General features: G+C 36.9%; 3 protein-coding genes across 6 annotated transcripts in view; 1 reads left to right on the forward strand and 2 right to left on the reverse strand.

Moving 5' to 3' along the window:
- Positions 1 to 114: 114 nt before the first annotated feature.
- On the reverse strand, positions 115 to 3,044 carry LOC134823751 (uncharacterized). The gene has a single exon (XM_063835293.1). It carries the CDS (start codon positions 3,031 to 3,033, stop codon positions 1,996 to 1,998), a length of 1,038 nt encoding a protein of 345 aa, XP_063691363.1. The 5' UTR covers positions 3,034 to 3,044; the 3' UTR covers positions 115 to 1,995.
- A 1,116-nt stretch (positions 3,045 to 4,160) lies between these two features.
- Positions 4,161 to 10,634, reverse strand: LOC134823752 (U1 small nuclear ribonucleoprotein C-like). Its single transcript, XM_063835294.1, has 4 exons — positions 10,625 to 10,634; positions 5,421 to 5,543; positions 4,844 to 5,064; positions 4,161 to 4,717 (listed from the first exon to the last, which is right to left on the reverse strand). The coding sequence occupies exons 2-4, from the start codon at positions 5,510 to 5,512 to the stop codon at positions 4,596 to 4,598; spliced, it is 435 nt and encodes a 144-aa protein (XP_063691364.1). The 5' UTR covers positions 5,513 to 5,543; positions 10,625 to 10,634; the 3' UTR covers positions 4,161 to 4,595.
- Positions 10,635 to 12,807: 2,173 nt separating this feature from the next.
- The window catches only part of LOC134823284 (fibrillin-1-like), a 44,638-nt gene continuing 34,583 nt past the window's right edge, over positions 12,808 to 22,862 (forward strand). For 2 of the 4 annotated variants that reach the window (XM_063834695.1, XM_063834694.1), the window contains exons 1-7: positions 12,810 to 12,959; positions 13,912 to 13,953; positions 14,320 to 14,487; positions 14,726 to 14,849; positions 14,999 to 15,155; positions 17,691 to 17,862; positions 21,181 to 21,333. In XM_063834695.1, coding sequence (XP_063690765.1) covers positions 12,836 to 12,959; positions 13,912 to 13,953; positions 14,320 to 14,487; positions 14,726 to 14,849; positions 14,999 to 15,155; positions 17,691 to 17,862; positions 21,181 to 21,333 — 940 coding nt within the window. In that variant the 5' untranslated portion in view covers positions 12,810 to 12,835. Of the gene's footprint in view, positions 12,960 to 13,911; positions 13,954 to 14,319; positions 14,488 to 14,725; positions 14,850 to 14,998; positions 15,156 to 17,690; positions 17,863 to 21,180; positions 21,334 to 22,862 lie in introns of all 4 variants that reach the window. The other 2 variants (XM_063834696.1, XM_063834697.1) reach the window with 2 other exon arrangements.

The raw sequence follows: 22,862 nt of genomic DNA on the forward strand, positions 1-22,862 counted from the left end.
TAATCGTTTAATAATAATATGTAAGATTTCAAAATTATCTCTCTGAATTTACTTTCTTTTTGAATTATAATTGAATTAAAAAATTTGAATTTGGACGAAATAAAAAGAACTCAGTGTAATGTATGTAATACAGCATTTTAATTCAAAAACACAAAACAATAAATTCAAAATAGCACAATAGTCAAAACTGAAATTTACTTACAATTAATATTCTGGAGGTTCTTTCCAAAATTACACTTTTAAGTGGTAGTAATGAACACTATGTGACTCAATTAAATTCGTATCAAGTGTTTCCGAAACTCTACTTATTATGTATTTCCGACACTTTACTTTAACCTTTTTATATATTTAACTCGCGTCTAGCACTTGAGTCGTTTTCGAAACTACAATTAAGTACACGTAAGAATAAGAAGACACGTGTATATTATTTGTTGAGCTGCACTAAAACTCAGCTTTAAAACTCTGTACACAGTTCAGTGCGGACATTTTGTTGATTTGCACGTTGTGTGTTAGTCGGAGTGCTTCTACAATTGGATAATTACGAGTTACACAATTTTACTCGAGGCAACACAGGCACCACACACCAAAACAGAAGTATCTGCCCTCGACCAATTAAATATCACTCTGAAGTCTCAACTTCTTCGTGTCAGGAAATTCTCTACAAACTCTCCATGTGAATAGATCCATCACATTCAAGATAATCATTAGAACTTCAGAGGCACCTGGATATCATGGTCCACTTTGAGCATTTTCCGTCCGTGATCGAGGTCAGCATAATTAAAAAAGTCAAGGAAGGCTTCTCGGAGTAGGGACAGTTCCGTAGTTGGTCGAGAGCGATAGATGAAACTCAGATAAGGAAGAAAGCTCCAAAAACCAACGAGGAGATCTATGTCAACCGCAAAGAATTCTTCCTTTTAAACGCTCAGTCTTTGTGCTTAAGAGATCACATCATGAACAGTACCCTTCTGTGGAGAGGAAGGGGACGGAGAAAGGAAATTGCCCGTTATATTTTAATTGACATCAAGGCGTTGTATTTCTTTGTATCATACCATAATGAAGAACATACATCTATTCTACTGAAGTAGTGTCCGGACCACAGTTACATTTAAGTTCAAAACGTTGTAGAGCTTAAGTTGAATTATTGACTTAGGTAAAAATTTAGGTTTTAAATCAAACACAAGTTTTCGCACCTAAAAGTTGTTTCGGAAATACTTTTTGCTTCAATTGAGAGTTTAGTTGTTGACTAAGTTCACTTTCGGAAAGAACCCCCAATACCTACACATACTCAGCACACAACTCATCATATATTCATCTATAACTTCATCTACTAACAGCAGCTTAAACTTTATAATTCGCTTTATTTAGTTTGTGATCGACGATACCGGATACATACATAGATGCTTTCATTTTTTGTTTCATGGATTGTATCATAGATTAGCAACGTAAATTCCTTGAATTGCGGAAATCATAATTCTGCAATCGAAAATTAATATTTTAATCCAAGACTGAATACAACAGATCAATTCTGATAGCACCTACAGATTTAATAATTGATTTATATATCATGCTAAAAAAGAAATAGAAATCAAATCAAGTTACAGTTGTGGATGATACATTAAGACGCGTATTTATTATTTGTATAACGTATGTAATATGTATTTATATAATTATGAGTGACTATGTTACACCATCAACAAATCAATTATACAAAACATTTCAAACGATAAAACATAAAAACACCTGCAAGGCAACATGCATAATATATGTAATTATGTAATATGTATATATGATGATATCAGAACAAAATCATAAATTAAGATCTATAAACCGAAACAGTGCAATTGGTGCAGTCCTATAATAAATTACTGATGTGTAATGCCGATGATATTCATTCGAATTTAGTCATCGAATAAAATATCACAACAAACATTTTAATAGCAGTTTCTTCGTTCTAGGAAAGGCGCACAGCAAGAAAAGAAAACATCTGTACACATTTCACTGACTAGATTTCACTGCAGATTGGTAGAGAGACCAAATATAAGTGAAAAGATGTGGAATCTCACCCTGATCATTAGCCAGGAAATATTTCACCAGCAACACAATCAGTATCCCGGTGATGGACGCCGTGAGAACTTCTTTTGAATTTGTCACCAAATTTCCATTGAGTGGGTTTTTGTTAGCAGCGTCTTGCTCTGCCTCCAGGGTTTCAAATTGAGCGGAGATAACTCCAGTAAGGCTGTTTTCTTCGTACACTTCAATTACTGATTCACACGTATCGGTGTGCTCCTGATAGAATTTTGGGATGAAGAACAAAGCACAGGTCATAATAATGAGTAGGAGGTAGATGTCATCAATGTGGGCCCAAATAATCCACAGCAGAGTGATGGCTCTGAGGGTCAAACTAAAACTCTGAACAAGAACGATCCTGCCGACAAAGTCCAGGGAACCATTGATAAGACTCAGGAGAACATCTGATATAGTGCTCTGCATGGACTCAGGTAAGGTGATGTCCCCGGAGAGTGTTGAAGCGAACGGATGTTTGGCTGTGTGTAATGTGGCAGCTTGAAGTACTGTGCTCCCTCCCACAAACAACATCATCACAATCATCAGACTCATCAGTGCTGCGGAGAGGACGTAGGCGGCGGAGTGGGTTCGCAAGACCACCAAAATTGTGATTATCCAACTGAAGGTGAAGAAGGATTTTGTTTTACTCTTCCAGAATATCAGATCAATTATTCTCTGATCATATCTTGACAGCCATGCTAATCTGAGAGGGGGTTGAGATCCATCATCTGATCCGCCAGAAATGTTATTACTTCCATCACCACGTGCCGAATGTCCACCTTTAGTACCAGAACGAGATACTACAGCTGAGGATCTCTGAAGTTCGAGGACCTCCAGAAGAGTAGGACCACCTACCTCCTCTTCTTTACTTTTAGACTTAGTAAGGTTGTATTTGTGCTGCAGAAGAGCAGCATTGTTGAGGTCTTCTGTTTCTGTTCTTGTGGTACTCGACTGCTGTTCCACGGTCATGTGACCTACAATATTTTATGTGTTAAGTTGCTTTACAGTATATTTTTATATGATTAAACATTAGTTATAAATCGTCACAGTACAGATACTAAAGAATCGACTAGAGCCTCTTTTTTGGCCGGGACCGGACCTTAAACCCTGACCGTTGTTTTTGAGTTGAAACTAATATTGGTTGTTGATATAGCTAGGCGGGATATAAATGCAATTTTCCATTTTCAGTTCATATTAAGTGACCGAGAAAAATGTGAGAACGAACATCAGCTTAGGGCCAACAAGGAGTTTCTGATTTCCTCGTGGAGGGTTTCTGTTACCGAGGTAAGTGCCGACAATGATGCCGATTAGATTGGGATCAGTGACACTCATGATCCAGGTAGACAATATATCGATGATTCGGCAACATAGAATCAGCTTGTGTAACACCTGCGTAACACCTGCGTAACACCTGCGTAACACCTGCGTAACACCTCCGAAAAATTAAGATCACCACATTAGGTGGTAAGGGTTGATGTGACCATCTAACCAATATATACGTTGTCAAGTAAATATCATGCTAGTAACTTAAAGCATCGTGACAAATAGGTGTAGCTCCAGCACTGTAGAAACAACGAAATATACCAACTGAAGATGTCTTAACCTGTGCTCGTCCCGTTTATAATTTAGCACATCGAAAACATTATCAAGAATTGCTAACTGGCAATGAGAGATCGATCTTCGATGGGGCACGGTCTCTGGAGGTCTATTGTTCTTAAAGCTTTGTTCTTAAAGCTGAAAACTGTTTGGTTGGAATTTCAGGAATTCGTCAGTTCATTATTTGTCCATAAGCTGGCGTGGAGCACGTGTGTTAGTCTGATGTCCCTCAATTACTCAAGTCGCCTCTGATCTGCAATTATAGAAACAAATCGATAATTTGTTGATGTTCACTCATGGTCCACAGATTATTGATTGAACTTCTCAAACAAAGAGGAACAACAACGCTATTGTATTTTGAAGCTTTGCCAGCGAGTGCTATTGAAGAGGCTTATTATGAGTGACGATTCGAAATATGGGCCGCTTTGACAGGGATTTAGCCGGGATTCCGTCGATTCTTGGAGATACTCAAAAATTTAAGAAAGTAAAATTATTGTGGATCAAGGAACACAAATGACGGGAACGAGTTGACATCAAGAATAAAAATAAGATTGAAGCTTAGATAATAGTTTTATATTTAGTCACCATTCACCAATTAAAATTATGGACCACACAGCTAATCTCAGATAAACTGCACAAATGGATAGATTTTAAACTTCTGTTAATTTAAATATGGCAAAGCATCAAAAGCATATTTTAAAAAGAGCTCAATAAGCATACCGCTCTATTGTAAAGAAGGTAAAATTTTAAAGATAAATCCACAAATTATCTTGACGCGGCTTAAAGCAAAACTTATCTCGTTAATCATGTTAGCTATTTTCAGATATTGATTGTTTACAATAACGTTGATATTATATATGAAATATATTTTCATTTGACTTCTGATCACGAAGACAGGTGAGCAATTTCCGGTTTTAGACCCAATCGTTCATTTCTCACAAGCCATTGTGAGGCATCATTCCACCCATCATGCCCGGTGGCATGGGACCTCTAACTCTCATCCCCATCTGCATCTGTGGTCTTCCATAGGGTGAGCCTCTTGGTGGACCAATCGGACCTGGATGAAAAATAGAATTAGAAAATTAAGTATTTTATATAAAATTTAATGAAAATAATAGATTGAAAGTTCGATATGTAATATATAAGTGACATGATATTGGTGTATAATTTATCTCCATCATACCTCTAAGAGGAACTTGTCCAGGTCTGAGCATGGGTCCGCCCATCATACCCATACCAGGCGGGCCTCGTGCCACCATCACTGGCATCACATTGACGGGCTGGTGTATTAGGACTTGCGAGTGAGGCTGTGGCTGGCTCATCTTCATCTGAGCTGTTGTCTGATCAATTAGGGACTGAGCCTGGTCCTCCATCCACTTGGTGTAGTAAATCCTCACATTTTCCCTGGAAGTGATTAAAATTAGGCAAGGGTTACTTAGATGAGGCCATTTTACTCCCACTGAATTCAAACATGTAATTTATGTCAACGGTGTGCTATGTGACGTTACACAAATCATATCATTTCATACTTATGAACATTACAAAACAGTCCTCGAAATCAATGTTAGGCCTCGAACGCCTGAAAACAGAAATTTGAGGAAATGAGTATTGTTAACAACAATTTTAGCGTAAATATTGAAAATTGATCAGTGGGAATATCTAATTTTATTCGGACAATCAGAGAAGCATGGCATCCAAACATTGTAATAAACAAAAGCATTTTCGGAAATATTTCAATTGAATCTATATGCAATACATACTTGTGTTTTCGTCCACCATTGTGTGTTTTTCTTACAGATGGAGAGTCATGAGTAAGATATGTGTCACAGTAGTCGCAGTAGTACTTTGGCATTTTGTCTTGAGTCCTCCTATTGCATAGAGCTATGAAGAAGTAATAATGACAGACAATTATTTAAATTATATATATATGTTATCATGTTTGTGAACTTCAAGATAGACTACAAATTGAAGAAGTTCAAGTGCTATGTCTACAATAAAAATAATAACTGTTTGTTGTGGTATTTTAATGAAAAAATATTACTTTATGCAAGTAGAAAGTTCTGTAAACAATAGTTGATTGAAAATTTGATTTACTAAGAAAAATCATAATTTATCTACAGAGTTTAACAGTTTAATCTAGGTTTAAATAAGCATTGCAACCCTACAGCATGCACAGCATATTATGGTAATAAAATTTAAAACAATAACAAAAGAAGCATCCAAAAGCACACAAAGTATCAGCTCAGCATGCCAATATAATTATAACCAGATTACTAGGATATGCCATTTAGCAGGCATTGAGATAATAATATTATCATGATTAAAAACAGTCAGAGCTCTTTTCTTCTGTCCAAAACACAGGTACACATGGCAATATTGTCTATGAGACAGCCATCCAAATACCGAGCCAGGTCGACATGCCCGGGTCCAGCTCATTCTGGATTTGTTACATACAACCTTCAGCTTTCTGTCTCCTGTAAGTGCAGCTTGCTTTAAGAGATTCAAGAACTGGAAACAGCAGATATTTCCAGTTCTAACATTTTCAGCAGACAACACAGTTTCCAATTCCTGAATAGCAAAGGAGTCCAACAGCTATGATAAAAACAATAGAACAAAGCGCACAGGGTCTTTGTACAAGAAGGAAATCTGTTAAGTACAAAGCCAATAACGTCAGATGGTTCTGCAACATGATAGGAGAAATCGGTTTAGGAATGAACAGGAGAGGTAGAAGCCATTGCATACAATACATGATATCTGAAAGTAAGCTTTGGTTAAATTATTTATGCACTGTTTGCAGATAGATGAATGTTTGTAAAAAATATATAAATAAGTATAGGTTTATAGGGTAACTGTTGATCAGTCCCTATCTGGGACTAAAAATATGGGGGCTCCAGTTTATGGGGCAGAACAACGAGATTCCTTGGTGGCCTTGTTGGGGTAGTGCAGTGGTTACTTGAAGACATTTATAATCAGAATCGGGTTTGAGACCCGCTTCCGCTATCAGTTCCAGAGGTTTTTGATTGAAATAAATTTTCGTGCACATACAGAATGAATGGTTAATAATTTAATATATATGTAGACCAAGCTCTGTGCACAGGATGCTTCCTGGAAGAATCCAGTTCTTTTAGCGGGGCACCCTACCTAAAGCCAAATTGAGATATAATAATCATATTCCTAGGAAAATAATCAGAAATCGAATACCAATCAAATAATATGATATATAGGAGTAGTAACCATATTTACTATGCAAAATGCCCCAACCACATAGTGTAAATTTATATAATATTCAAATTCCATATCATCATTAAACCTCAATAGTCAATATAATAGCCCAAGCAAAATTAAATAACTTCTTATTATATACGATACCTTACTGTCATACTACAAATTAATTATACATTTGAATCTGTTAACCAGAGAATAAATTTCTAAACCTAATGCAAGTGAAATAATTTAGATGTAATAATGAATGCCTAATGTGAGTATCATCTGTCAATGTCCTTGTAAAACAGTCTGTACAAGAGATATGAGTAACTAATATAGAAGAAAAAAAACAGGAAGTTGTCGTCTGTTGAAAAATAAATAAAATATCTAGAATATAAATTAGATTATAAAAGGTTGCACTAAGGACTTCAGTCGACTTAGCCGAATGATCAGGAATTCGAAGAGGGTCTTATTAAAAAATCTATAGTCTTTTTATTGTACCCTGCAGTACACTGAAAACCGTATAATATTATAAAATAGAATTAAGAGGGGGGGTCCAACTACATTTTTGTACACTAATTTAGCATATATTTGGCAAAAATCTGATGGCCATGTACATTAATGGTCTTAAAAAATGTACAAAAAATCGGAAATCCCTGGAAACGGAACAGGAAAAAACAAATTTTGTACATTAAGGTACATTTTAGTACATGTACATTTGGCAAAAATCTGGTGGCCAAACAAGAAAAAACATATTTTGTACATTTTTGTACATGTACATTTGGCAAAAATCTGGTTGCCATGTACAATAATGTAGTTGGACCCCCCCCCCCCCTTAAGATTCGGTTTTGAGCATAGAACGGATATTTTATACCCCAGGCAAAATGCATACAGGTGTAATTTCACATATCCGACGGATCTTTAGATTAGATGACATTGGGAATAAGGCGACGGAAGCTCTAACCTCTAGGTTACCTACCTAAAAGGGCATTTTCAGTATACAGTTAACAAAGGTTGAGTTTAATTTATAAAGATTAAGTCAGCAATGGTAATTGTTCAGCTTTCGTAATATATAATACAGCTTTAATGTATAATAAGGTTAAAAAAAAGAAAAAAAAAAAAAAAGAAAAAAAAAAAAAAAGAAAAGGGGGGACCCCCAACCCATGTAATAATAAATACAACATTTATAAACCGCCTTATAGCTAAATCATATAACTCGATATAATTTAATCCTGGAGATAAACTCCAGTGCTTTCTAAAGCGGCTCTTACATTAACTGAGCTTAGTTTAATTGAAAATTAGACATGACAAGTTCATTTTACTTATGTAAATGCAAAATCAATCAAATGCTAGAGAAAAGAAGTATGTTTTAAGTTTGGTCTTGAAAGATGTAACTGACTCAGCTGATCTTATGTCGTATGGCAAGGAATTAAATACTTTAACTGCACAGTGACTAAAAGCTTTTCTCTGTGTAGCTGAGACACCTCACAGCAAGTAGACCAAAGTGGCTCTTGCTTGTGAAAGGTGCGTCAACTACCCGCCGAAGCGGTGGGTTGGGAGTCCCCCCTGGGATCATTTCGTCCGTAAAATTATATATACAACATAAAATAGTATAGTAAAATATCAAAATTTCAAAATTTACATAAACAAATCTAGGAGACCTCAAAGCTCGTCTTCTGGGGGATGAGGTTGAAGGAGATGTCATGCAGTTCAAGATGCTGGGCCGTTGATCTTCCTCTGATTCCTCTTAGTGCAATGAGTGTACTTCTTAACAGATCAAATCTAAATCGCGTTCTGATATGATTTTTTGACTTGGCTCTTGGCTTCTTTTTTATGGTCAGCTATCATCTCAGAGACACGATCTACAAATACAGTGCATAGCGGTCCCATACCTCCAGAGGTTGTGAAGACTAGAGGGACAAAAATGTATAATAAGGTTAACGTAGACCCAAATAAATGTAATTTCACCGATAAATTAAAATTGTAAAAATCTGAATACATGTTCGAGTAAAAACCCATTAAGAATAAAATAAACAGGTTGTAAGTTCAAGTATGTTTTAAAAAACTACTCTTTGCTCTTCAATTTTTTGAAAACTGGCCACGGGCCTAAATATTACATATCAATCAATTACAATTCATTAACATTACCAATATTAAAAACTATCAAAAATATTCAAGAAAGTATTCTCTAGCCAAAGGGCTCAATATTTAAATCTAAATCTTCAATATTGTCTGGTTTATATCGCAACTTGGGCCCTCTGTCCCCCCTTATCGAAATAACCGTTGTCTTTAAAACCTCAAAGCGCAAGCGCTTTCTAAGATATGTAACTGAGTCTGAATAACGCTGACCCGTTTAGTTGGAGATTCCATCTTTTGTGCAAGCTTTTTAATCAAGCGTTGCGCTTCGATCCTCTTTCTATTCATCTATAAGAGCGATGATCACAAATCTCAAGAAATTAAATTCCAGATCCCACACTTTTCTTTTTTATAAAAAAAATGTCGTTGCATCACCCTTTAAAAATCTAAATCTTTTCAAACAACACAAAATTATTCAGAAATGAATGCTCTTTTTAAAAAACCCAGATATAAAAGGAGAAAACTAATATTATATAATAAATAGCCCAAATAACCAGTAGCCCAGTATATCGAAATCCAAATTATGTATTGGAAGACGGGTCACCAAAACACGGAAATGTGCAGTATTGAATACTGCACCCGCGATAACATTGGCCGATTTATTCGATTTCTCTTTTCACGAGCTTGTCGATGCGGCGCAAAAAATAATAGTTTGCGCGGCGCGTCGAAGCAGCTGCCTGCATGCTACATCCTCCAAATTACGATCCCATGAAATAATTTCAATATATTTGATTTTTAGAAGTTAAACCCGTGGCCGTGACATAACGCTATATGGGGTAGTGACTGTGATTTTCTACAATGTACAACAATTATAAACCAACCATCCATAAAGTGATTTACAAAATGATTAACGGGTGATACTCGTAAAATATTTGTTCCAATTTGTTCAATTTGAACCGTCGACGAGTCCAACTCGGCGCGCGTCCTGGTAGGTTATAAACCTACAACAAAATGACACCTAAACCTTTTGTCTCAGTGTTCACTTAAACGGTACTCGGCGGCTGAACTGTGGTATTTAACGTTTGCAGCTAGATTGGACTCTGATATCAGTTTACCTGGGGACGGCCTCAGGCTATTATATTTATGGTCATAGAGATTCGGCGGAATGACAGGCTGAGTATTTACCCTGTATGTACACTGTAGTTAATAAATGTAAATTAAACGTTTTTTTATCAGCCACGCGCCGAACCAGTTAAGTGTTGAAAAGTAAAAATTGTGTATTTTTTGTTGTACGTTGTATGACCCGCCGCGCACGAGTGTGCGGCTCCCCCTGTATCGTTGAAACTTTACAGGGGTATAGTGAAGCGACCGTGGGGGTCACCACGTGATACAAATTTTTTGTACAATTTTTAGTGTAAATTAATTTATCAGGTTTATAACCTACCAGGACGCGCGCCGAGTTGGACTCATCGACGGTTCATAATATATGGAACAAATATATTACTTAACGGATGTTACTCGTCTGAATTTCTTCGAAGTAGCGCGCGCCGTTTTCTTTTAGAAATGTTAGGCCCGACGGCAAGTGCTACGAAGTCAGAAGTTGGAAGTAGCGCGCGCCGGGCCAGACCATTAACAATGGTCAAATATTTTACGAGTATCATCCGTTAAACTTGTACACATATCACAAATTATTTTATAATAATATGTAATAAAACCACTTCTGTGAAATGGTTTTTTGACTTCAATGTTTAAATACTTGAACTAAACATGAATTAATTGTGAGTATAAAATAAAATTTGTTTATCTTTAAAAAAAATTTGTTTTACTAGTACATAGTAAATGCACCGCGCAACATTTCTCTCGACCATAACAATGTTTATTGTAGTAATGCACTACTTTGCCACTGCTATGCGAGCTGGGAAGGATTCATATTGTTAATCAAAAGGCCCAATTATTGCACAAACAAATAGTGAATTTAAGTGTTATAGTAATCTGACTTTGAAGCGAATTTTGTAAACAAATTTATAAATCAAGAAAATAACAATTCAGACATATCTTCCTCGTTTACAGATCAATGAATGTTAAAGTATAGTAAAGTATTCGATGCGACTAGTACTGAAGTTACTAGCTGTTTTTGCATCTAAAATAATGCTCGAGACTGCACCAGGAACAGCATGTGAAAGATAATAGGGAAATGAAAATTTGTTTCAAAATTTCCCATATTTGTAGGCGGATAAAGGTTATAACGAAAGGTTAAATTATATTATATAGGGCTAATGCATCATTGAAGGCAGGAGAGGGACCTCAAGCTGCATATATTATATATATATATATATTATGCTGTTTAATTTACAATACAAGTGTATTTGTAATGATGGGTATAAATGCCGAAGTTCTCCTAGCTTTTTCATGGCTTCCTAACCATTTTCGGGCTCACCCGAGTGATCGAGACTCAACTGTGCAACCTTCTGATTATTGATCATCGAAGCTTTAACAACTCGTCTGTGTAACAAGCACCAAGAGTTGGAACAGAACTTGTTCTCCCTGATTTGATGAATGTTATATCATAAGTTGTCTAAAAATGTCAATTAACACAATTCTACTGGGAAGCATGAATGGTAAAAAAATGCTAAACAGGCTGTAAAGCTTAATCACAGTTGACTGCATTGCTTGTGGTAAGTACCAGGCCTGTACTTATCTCAAAGTGCCTTGGATATTTGTTTTGCTAACTCATAAGAGTGAAATTTGTTTCACTAATTCAGCTTCTGTTTACAATTCTCTTGAGGATTGCACACGCCGAGTCCCGAGACCTCAGAGTCTGTGACCCCTTTGCTTTGCTTTGTCTAGCTTATAAGGAGTCGTCAGAGCTTACCAGGAAGGACTTTCTGATTCAATGCACAGCGTTTGGTCGATGCATGCACTATTGTCGCGAAAAATTTGTAGTTCTTGGTCTGTAAGTTTCATAGTATCAGTTATCTTAATTTTTACAAGGAATTACTCAGCTCGGCAAGACATAATTTTTGGTACTAACATTAATAATAATAATAATAACGCTTTATTTGTATACCGCTTAGGCCGTATTAGCGACCAAAGTCCCAAAAATGGGGTTGATACTGGCCAACAAAGCGGTGCAGATAATTATAGCTTACTAGTCCCATTTCTAATCAAAATTCAAATATTGTTGAATTCAAAAAATTCATACTTGTGCTCTGGTTCTATTGTTAGAACCAGAACACAAGTATGAATTTTTGAAAAAAGGTTGTTTCTCCAAATATTGCAATTTTTTCTTTGCTATTTGGATTTTTGTTTGGCCGAGATGATAACGATCCTGTAAATAATTACAGGCATTTTAACCCTGAAATTAACAATTTTTGGTCCTTTTACACATGTGTAATATTCACACTTCAAGGGAAATTTTGGTAACAAATTTATCAAAATTGGAGAGAAAAAAATCTATTCCAACTCTTAACACTTAGACTACATGGCACATAGATTACACTAGCTAACTGTGAGAAGCAATTTATTATTCTGTTAAATATTTGACTGCAAATATTTGAGGGCAAGACTTTACAAAAAGGGCATGGGTTGTCTTATCTCCGTATTAGAATTGCAGGTGCCCCCATTACCGAATGCAATATAAGTCCCAGCCCAGCCCTGCTCACTTTCAACCATTTACTAGGAATATGTATTTGCCTCAGTTAAGTCAAGAACTAATTCCAATTCCAATTTTAGCAAACAGTTTATTGTACAAACAGTTTATTGTTCAAACAGTTTATTGTACAAACAGTATATTGTACAAACAGTATATTGTACAAACATCTTTCTTTTGATTATGATCCAGCTCATTTTACGTAAGTTTTAATTACTTTTTTTCAGATTTATAGCTTATGCTCTTATGACACTGCTACGAGCCACTTTCTTTCTGCTATTGTTAACATTGGGGTCTTCTATAATTGGCTATTGGCCCCAGACAAAATGGCCCGAAGGAAAATTTGCACTTCCTTCAACTCGAGCTCAAGGTAACTAAATAGTGTAACATTATAATCGCTTCTTTATATCATGTTTTGTATAAAAGAAAACTAATTTATTAATACAGGGGTAAGACAAGAGTACAGCTAATAATTGAAAATTTTCAAGAATAATTCTTTAACTTACCCTGAGATCCAGATTGTGGGGATTGTAAAAGTTCAGTAGTCCTGCTATTAGCACAGTAGGCTGATATGATGTTATTTCTAAATTTGAAAGCTAACATAAATCGCAGACCCAAGTGACAAACGGACTTTTGACGAATTTTATGAGGAAAATCCAGATCATGAGTGGACAGGTTGTTTGGCATAGTAACCTGGTGTAAAATTGTAAAAAATGTAATCACGTTGTCCTGTGTTATGATCATGATTGTTGTAGAAGTTTACATTGCAATGATTAAAACGTATTCACCCAAATTGCAGCAATTTGTGTCAAGTTATAAACTGGTCCCTGCTGGTCAGGGCCAATGTTTTTACACAGTACAGCACTTTGAAACAGCTGTTGATATCATTTATTAAACTATTATACGTAGAGCAATTAAAATACAGATCGCCTCTTATCTATTAATATCTGCGCATTATAAGCTTTTAAACCAACTTAACTCTTAAAAATGGCCTCTCCAAAATACCACTATATACAATAACTTTGGTGAGTCATGTTTTAAAATTGATAGTATTAGTCAGCAGGAAAGGATTAATTAGAGTTACATAGCAACCTTGTTGCCGTGAAATGTACTTGATTATACTGTGAATCCTTGTGACTGACCTTAGTACACAGTGGGCAGCAAATAAAATATCCAGCATTGCTCTCCTCAAAGTTACTTCCATATATTACCTGGATTATGCAATGCCGTGTTAGATAATAAAAGTTAGAAGACTGTTTTATCATATTTGAGGCTCAAATTAATAGGTCTAGATAATGTAGATAATTTTGTTTGTTATTCAGTTAATAACTCGACAACAAATGATGATGACTGTGGACTGAATTGTAAGTATTTTGGTCTTCGGCTTTCTCCTCAATTTGAAGTCCAAATTCTTCAAGCCTCTTTACAAAAGTCACATTGATTCATTTTGATTTTTAGTCACAATAACTACTGTTTGAAGTTGTCTTCTGGAGAAATATTTCTCTTTTTCGGCGTGCTATGATTCTTATTTCCTTACTTGACAGTTGACAATCTTAAAATCTAGGAAATCTAATATTTATATTTGTACTGCAATGTGTTCCAATTGATGAAACAAACCCGTCTTCATCCTATTGAAATGCTCAAACTATTCCACCCCAACATATTGCACCTGAAACTAACCTGAACTCCAACAAATAGAGCTCTTCATGATTCTAACTTGTATATTTTAGGTTGTCCTGAGTCGAGCGACTTCGCATTCGAGATAGGAACACGAGTGTTTGACTGTGAAGATACTAAGCCTGTCTCCGCCCACTCCGTGTCAATGCATCTGGAACTCAGGCTGGACTCTGAAAAGGATATTCATTTGTCTTTTTGCAGTAAAACTGTTACCTTAAAGGGTATGATAACCGTAATATTTCATTAATATTTCATTACACATTTCCGTTCGTTACGTGGCTATCTTTATTTGATTTGTAAAATAAATGGCATTCGCCCAATATCAGTTTATGTTGTACATGCACATGACCAACATCAAATTCTTTCCCCCCCCCTACATGATAAAATTAAAGTATTTAATTTTGTTCAATCTTGTCCGACCATGCAAGCAAATCTCCCTTAATATGCCCAATATTTCAGACAAAGACCTGACGGGAGGCCCATGGCCCAATGGCCAGTATTGTTTCTACCAAGTTGATGACAGCTGTCCGGATGGTTTTGAAGATGGTTGGATACTATGGCAGGACGAGAGGAACCAAAACAGGTACATTCCGCGCCGATTGGTTTGTGAGTTTTTACTGATGTTAGGCAGGGATTTTACAGATCCACCCATCTTTTATTATCGTCAGTTTAAAATAGTTTTATCTATCAATAAATATAATAATAAGCTACTCTTATTGCTGAATATCTCAGAAACTCGTGGCGGGGTGTAATGCCTACCGGTCAGTACGATCTTCCAGCTCAAACCAAGATGAACTTCTGCTGCATAACCACCGGCGATCCAGACATTCCTGTGGAACTGCCCAGAGGCAGGAATTTCGCCCTGTTAAAATACGGAGACACTTGTCAGGTAAGAGATCCTTATTGTTATTGTCATCTGGGTATAATTAAACAATAATATTATTGTCTTTTTTTGCTAACCTTCATGTAGCCAGACTTTTCCCTTTTCCAGACTGAGACACATGTTTTATCGTTTGTTTCAAAACCTGTTGGCCAAATAGAGGGTTCTTAGCTAATGGTTAGAGTGGTATATGCAGTGAAGCCTAAACAATCCCACTAACTGGCCTCATAGTTCTGTTGTATTGATAACATGTACAATTGGCCCCAATAACTATCCTTCCTTACATTGTATTGCTTACCTACAACTTAGCATAGCCTGTTTGAAATCATCTTTTGTCCAATACATCATCTATAGGTCAATGTAAAATATTCCCCTTAGAAGGGTTTAGAATGCCCAAGTAATCGATAAGAAATAACCAGCAGTAAAGCTATAATCAGGGCACAGTACCTGAATCGCCCTTTATCAGCACTGTAAACAGTACAGCAGCCATTATCTATCGGTAAACGAACTCAGGGCAGGATGGTAGGGTGGTTCGGGATGCTACCGATGGAGAGACATTGCAAACATCCAGCCTGAGCAGAATATATATCTCCCGTACCAGGAGAGTGTGTAGTGATGTGTACCTGTGTGTATTCGCATGTATTGTTATTTGATTATGGAGGATGTATTGTGTGAGACGTTTTAGAAGTTAACCCGCGCCTGTGGGCTATTGTGAGCCGTGCAATGATTAGACCATGTGTTGACCATGCGTTCTTTTGTCCTGTTCCCACCGGCCAGGATGTTGCCAAAAACAATAGTAGTGAAGTGGTGACTTGATTAATTTTCTGGTGAATTAATTGTTGTGGTGGCGTTGGAATCATGATTGATAATAAGAGTATTATATAGACTGAGCTGTGTGTCCTCTTTCCACGGGGATATGTTAAAATTTAAAAAGAGCACAATGAAATTAAGCTGTGACATGTGATCTGACCAAGCACGTTTTCGTGTTTGAAGGAAACGCTGACCTGACTTTTCCTTACAAGCAAATTATTGAAGTTTTAAAACTTCCTTACTTCCCTGTGCTGCTCTCCCCAAAAGACAACGCGTCCTGGAAGAAGAAATGTCACAAGAGTTAAGCACCTGTTGGGAGAGTCGTGTAGCTATATAGGTGGTTGATAACTGGCGGGAGCGAGTGATGTCACGGACCCGTTACTGGGTTGTTAAAATGTTATATGATATCTGTCTGGCTCCCTTTAGTTCTGCATTTTTATAATCTCTGTAATAAGCCCCATTCTGAAAAGGACCCTGTGTGATGTCATAGTGATTGGATGTAACCTACATTTGTGGGTTAGAGATCATTGCTGTGCACATTTCGGTACTTCAGAATATTACGACTATCTCTTAGGTGACAAAAATTATTTAGTTACATTATTATATATCCGGCTTTTGTGATTTAATGAGGCATTGCGAATGATTTTATTCGATAGTAAGTTCAATTATTAACTCTTTTCAAATATACAGCGGATTATGTGAATTTCAAGTTGGAAATTTCAAATTTGAGATTCGATTATTCACCGATGAATGAATCTAATCCAATTTCAACAAATTGAGCCAACAAAAATTTATCTAAATTTCCCTATATATTAGCAGTCATTTCATTTGTCGTTGACAAGTTCTCTTAGAAAAAGAGTAACCAATAAATTCTCCATTTTACCGAGTCTTCAAAATTACTCATGTTTTCTGCTGTGACTCTAGTGCTAAGACTCAATAATAATATTAATAGTTCACAGCTCCATCAGTATTTATACTCTATAATAGTAGTTCACAGCTCCAACAACTTCTACTGAGCCTCTTAAACCTTGAGTTCAAGTGTTCTCTAATAGTCCAGCAAATCTACACAAGGGACTTAAACATGACGTGTAACTGTTTTGATAACGGACTATATCCCCCTGTAATGACCCGCACTAACAGCGTTACAAGAGCCGTTACACTGGTCCTTCTGTTACGCCTACGCCCTACAGTCACATGTTACGCCCTACAGTCACATGTTACGCCTACAGTCACTGTGCGACGATATAGCTCTGAGAGTTAGTAAGGCCTAAGGAGTAAGGGTATTCGTTGTGACTAGTGTGGTAACAGGTTGAGATCTTGGTATAGATAGCTTATGTTTGGCTCCACACATTCTAACTTTTTAACGCACAGAAATGAGCCGGAATTAGCCAGTGACCGGTCAGTGTGACTGATAAGCGATTGGTTGGTGAGTCATTGACTAGTCGGTAAGTATCTGCATACAACATATACATTATCATTACGCGGGCAGGAATGTAAGGACATACCATTTTACTGATTACAAGAGTAGAGATCCCATATTTTGTGGGTTGAGAATGATTGGGATGCTAATGTCATACCTTTCATATTGAGTAATAACCACTCAGAATAATTACATATCCATTAAAATACTTCACCTCTTTTATATAATAACGTCAAGACCTTAAATCGAAATGTCGTTATATCGACATGAGGAATAAATAAAATTAAATCATGACAGTTTAAATAACACCGCAGAAAGTGGAAGGGACGCAGGTTCGAACCGAGTATATTCTTTGGGACAACGACGAGAGAGACCTGAGTCAGCCGAAATTCGGCGGAACAATCCCACAAGAGGGGGTCACTGACCTAGGAGATGTGAAATTGGAGTTCTGTTACTACACCAAGATCTCTTATTGCGGCGACCCTGGTCAGTTGGAAATTTTAAACATTTTTTATACTAGCAATAAGTATCTTGTTTCATTCTAGAGATAAGTTTTCAATTCATGTTTTATACACAAATACATGAAAATCATGATACACAAAATCGTTACACTGCATATTCTATTTCAAGTTTCAACCTACAATCCCTCCTAGATAATAATATATACCTTCACGAAATATAACATTATGCTGCAGAGATTTCTAATTATGTGTTATTATGCTTGTGCTTGGTAAACACTGGAACATAACGATGAATGATCACAGTCTGATCCAGTGTGCTCACTTAAAATGTGCTAAGTTGTTATCGTGTGAGTTGTGAATTGCTAAAGGTGTAGAATTAGACCTTAAAGAGGTGGTTTTAGTGGACCGTGTAGAGCTCTTTGTGGAAGAGTGATGGAAGTAGATACAACGTGTAGAGTGTGTGTGAGTGTAACTTTCCAAACATCCGGGGATGGGGGGGGGGGGGGGGGGTAGTCCAGTGATATTTTAGAGGGAAGAAGATATGTAATTATTGGAAATTGTCCAGCTGTGTGACGCCAAATGTTTGTTTTATAACTTTTCATAATTTGTAGTTTGCACGATAATAGGTCCAAATTTGGTTATGGATTCTAATAGTAATTTGGTTAATAGATATCCTGACTATTTAAATACATTGAGCTATTAAAAAATCCTTACTATAATAAGTAGTGGTAAAGGGATCAGAAGGGGGTTGGAGGTAAGTATGAATCGAATTATGGTCCGTCAACATGGGATCAGGGATCATAATAATATATGGTCTATCGGTCGCCGCTATCATTACAGGGTGCTCAGATCGTTGACAAAAGTTCTAACCTTGCCCAAATGTCAACAGCTATAATCCTCCTGACTAGTGACTACTGATAATCTAATCTCCAGTAGGATGATGTAAGACGTGAGAATTTCATTTACAGATTCTCTCTTGGCTCTGCTTTAAAACGGTTTATGCCGGGATAAGGGGAGTAGGTAAGGTGAGCCGTTTGAAACGGGTGTTTGATCAGCAGTTCAGTCAGATGACGTGAAGTGCAGATTACTGATTTGGTTAGGGGATAAATTTAAAGACAAGGAAGTTAAATGGTGTGTTGAAAACACAAATTTGATGATGTAAAATATGAATATGCTATTTTAAGATTATACGTTTACATAACTTGATTGGTTAAATGGTGTGTTGAAAACACACATTTGATGATGTAAAATATGAATATGCTATTTTAAGATTATACGTTTACATAACTTGATTGGTCGTACCTTCGTGGGGCTTAAATAGGATATCGTTTCATTAAACGCGGTGTATGGCGTTATATTATTATAAGATTAAGTTTCTCTGATATAAATAGGATGAAATATTTTTCACACGTTTGAGTAAATAAAGTTGGTTTTGTAGGGATATTGTGGGACAATATGGGAGCATTGATATTGTGCGGAGAAAACAGTCAAGATTTGAAATGTGAGTCGCACTAGAGCCCTTAAAGCACAAATCGAAAGAATTTAGACGGAATGAAATCTTAAGTTTCAATTCATTTGAACCATACCTTATTAATTATTAAAGCTTTGCATGGTCACAAGCTGCTCAGATATTCACCTGAGTCATTATTATTGACGTGAACCTGGTTGCTTACTCACACACCAAATTGGAGCACACCCGAATCATGGTAAACGTGTTCCGTAACTCCTCTCCTCTCAATCTCCTCTTAATCTCCTCTTAATCTCCTCTTAATCTCCTCTTAATCTCCTCTTAATCTCCTCTTAACTCTTCCGCTTAATCCCCAAAACCAATTAGTCTAGAACCATCAATCATACACTGTGAGCCTCGCCTTGTTACCATGACAACTACACTGGTTACCTTGACCGGCCAATCCACGTAGTTCTGGGCTACATTAACCTGGGATTAAGTACAACTCCCTTTGTAACTTCTTGATGGATTGATGCGAATTATCTTCTAAATCATCCTCTGTAACTGGACTCGGAGTGGTATGTTCCGGGGTTAATCACACTTAGTAGAGAGCTCACAATTTCCAGCTATACTTCCAGATATACTTCCAGCTATACTTCCAGATATACTTCCAGCTATACTTCCAGCTATACTTCCAGCTATATACAGTATAAGTACACCCAGCTATAATCATATGTACTCCCATGTCCAATGTCCATGTGTAGTGACGACTGATTAGGGTTCTCATTTCAGACTGGGAAACTAGCTTTCTTCTCTTGCCATATTCATCTTCACACGGGCATTATGGTTGTTTGGTTTTCAAACATTGGGATTGGGGAACGTGTCTCCTTTTCCGCCTTTCTCCATCTGTTAACGGTGATCACTGATCATCGGTAATAAAATATTATATTAATTTTCAGTTTTAGCACAATATATTATATTTAAAGCACCTCATGCATGAATATGCAACTTACGAAGCATATCTCACCCGATATTAACTAATATGGTCTCGATTCTCGAAAACGACATTTAATTTGCATAAATACGGCTGATTATAACTCATCATACTATTTTAATATTTAGTATGATCAGTAAAATTACTTCCTGGTTCAATGTTTAACTATTTGGTCCCTCTTGTACAGTTCGAGAATTTAGTGCTGTTATCTCTATCGTCCGATAGATATTCTAAAGGCACCGTCGGACATCAAAGCTGTTATTGAAATTTTTAAGTAGTTTAAATGGTAAACATTAAACTCCAATACAAGAGTTTATCGATTTAAGCACTAAGACTAAGTATTGGTGGCCGGACAAACGACGCACACTGTGGACCTTGCTTTACGTATAAATTATGATGGTTATCAAAGCTCACATTTCCAGACTCATAAACATTTTCAGTCACATATTTCTTGCAGACCGTTTAACAAAACGGTGGAGAAGTTTCCTTGAAAACTAATTTTAGGATTACTTGTCATACGGCGATAAAAAATGCTCACTGTCCCTCGATAAGCGACATATGAATATTATATAATTAATGTTTGTGTAGGATTCACCTCATTATAATTACAATTGTCCAATTAGATCTGATCTGATTAACCAGTTAACCATTAGTGTTATGTATTATAACTATTAGCCACAATTGAAACAATCGAAATTAGCGAGCAAAAGATCCGTTTAACAACAACTAATTACCTATAATAACTATTAACCACCAAGTATTCAGTTAAATTTTACCATCAATCTTGCTTAAATACCTTTATGCACTCCGAATTTTCCATTTCATTCTGGCCATTTAAATTTGCAAATAATATACCAGTACCACTTAACTAATACCCACATTATACAACGCACATTTTGCAGGTATCCCCGAACATGGCCAGGTTGGGGGAGAAAAGTTTAACGAGGGCAGCACTTTGAACTTCTCCTGTGACGAGGGTTACAAACTGGAGGGTTACGATCGGATCACGTGTTTGAGCCGGGAACTGTGGAATGCTGAGCTGCCCTCTTGTCGAGGTGAGATTTGATTTTAAAATACCTTTCACCTGATGTTTAGATAGTACCTGTTATCTGTTTATTCTATTATTTCCTTTATATATCCTTCGAATAGTTTATACTTAATATTATAAATTATGAATTTGAACAGTGTTGGTTCACAAGTGAGTTGTATTTATTTGGCGGTAAACCCACTCACACAACTAACAGCTGTATCGTACAGTAAGGGCGATACAATGTGTAATCCTCAATCTTCATGTTTATCAATTATGAAATTAACTTACCATCACCCATAATCCCGTGCCCTAAAATGTCTCTTTAATGTTGGTTCTCAGATTTCACTTTTCGTGGCACGTGCACGCGTGCAAATACTTCGCGTGCACGTGCGTGATATTTTAGTGGACAGATAGATGTGGGCATCATGCTGGTAACACTTGTTACAAAGCTAAGATAGCTCTTCTATTCGTCAGATTTCATATTTTTGAAGAGTGGCATCCTGATCGTTAGCCACCTTCAAACAGGGTGAATGTATAATAGACAAGCTAGAAATGCGGCGTGTCACCGTCATGATGTCTACTTTTTAGGCTAATCAGAAGTCGTTAAAACTGGAGCTAATCGATCAGGGTCATGTAAGAGAGTGGGTGACACACACACACACGGCAAATGTGATTGAATATCACCTCTATTACACATTGTCTTGCAGTGTGCAATGTCTCCCTGTCAAAGTGCACATTGTTTTACTATTCCAACAACAACACATCAGGGCGGACTAGTGACCCCATACAATACACCGCCCTCTCAACAATAGCTAATGTTTACTAAAACCCCGATAGCCTGTTAGCATCCGCTCTTTCACAAACCTCATTCGTTTCCACCAATCTTGAGTCCCCTCGTCAGTCTGGACAGCCAATCAGGGGCCGTTGTTTCAGTCACGTGGTTGATAAGACTAAGTTCCTGACAATGGCACCGTTAAAATCAGGACCTAGGTCAACAAAGGACGGTAGCCATGCTTGAGGACTTTTACTGGCCCTCTGTTACACGTAATGGGGGTTTTACACCTGGTAAAAGGCTCGTGAACTTCTGGTAGAGTACCGCAGTTAGCCCAGCACTTGTCAGAGACTCACTGTTGTGCAGTGACTCACCTCACTGACCCAGCACTGACTCGAGGTTCAAGGAGTCTGTGTTTTACTAAAACAGGCATTCCATGTATTTGAGACTGAAAGAAGACATCAACTTTATATTCGAAAACCAACGCCCATCTCTATTATAATTCGAAAGATTATTTCTACCTTCGGGATGTCACCGTCTACTAGGCTTAGTCCTCTTGGAGCATATATTATATCTGAACTTGGCCGATTTCAGTAAAAATGAAGATTCTGAGTTAAAACAAGAATTTCGCCACAGTTACACCACGCACGATCAAATTTCCCTTCAATGTAATTGTTTTACTAGTATTGCATCCCAGAGTGGTGTTTATGTTTGGCGTACGTGATAATCGTTTTTATTATATAAGGCGTGCGAAACTTGAAAACTCTGCGCGCCGTCACAGT

This window comes from Bolinopsis microptera, chromosome 11 (genome assembly GCF_026151205.1).
Source record: "Bolinopsis microptera isolate Bmic1 chromosome 11, MBARI_Bmic_1.0, whole genome shotgun sequence".
Lineage (NCBI taxonomy): Eukaryota > Metazoa > Ctenophora > Tentaculata > Lobata > Bolinopsidae > Bolinopsis > Bolinopsis microptera.

Excerpts from the sequence above, each read along its gene's own strand:
- LOC134823752 (XM_063835294.1), bottom strand. The coding sequence starts at position 5,512 with ATGCCAAAGTACTACTGCGACTACTGTGACACATATCTTACTCATGAC. Across the intron at positions 5,065-5,420 it reads AATGGTGGACGAAAACACAA|GGAAAATGTGAGGATTTACT; the intron begins GTATGTATTGCA and ends AATCACTTCCAG. Across the intron at positions 4,718-4,843 it reads TGGACAAGTTCCTCTTAGAG|GTCCGATTGGTCCACCAAGA; the intron begins GTATGATGGAGA and ends TTTTTCATCCAG.
- LOC134823751 (XM_063835293.1), bottom strand. The coding sequence starts at position 3,033 with ATGACCGTGGAACAGCAGTCGAGTACCACAAGAACAGAAACAGAAGAC.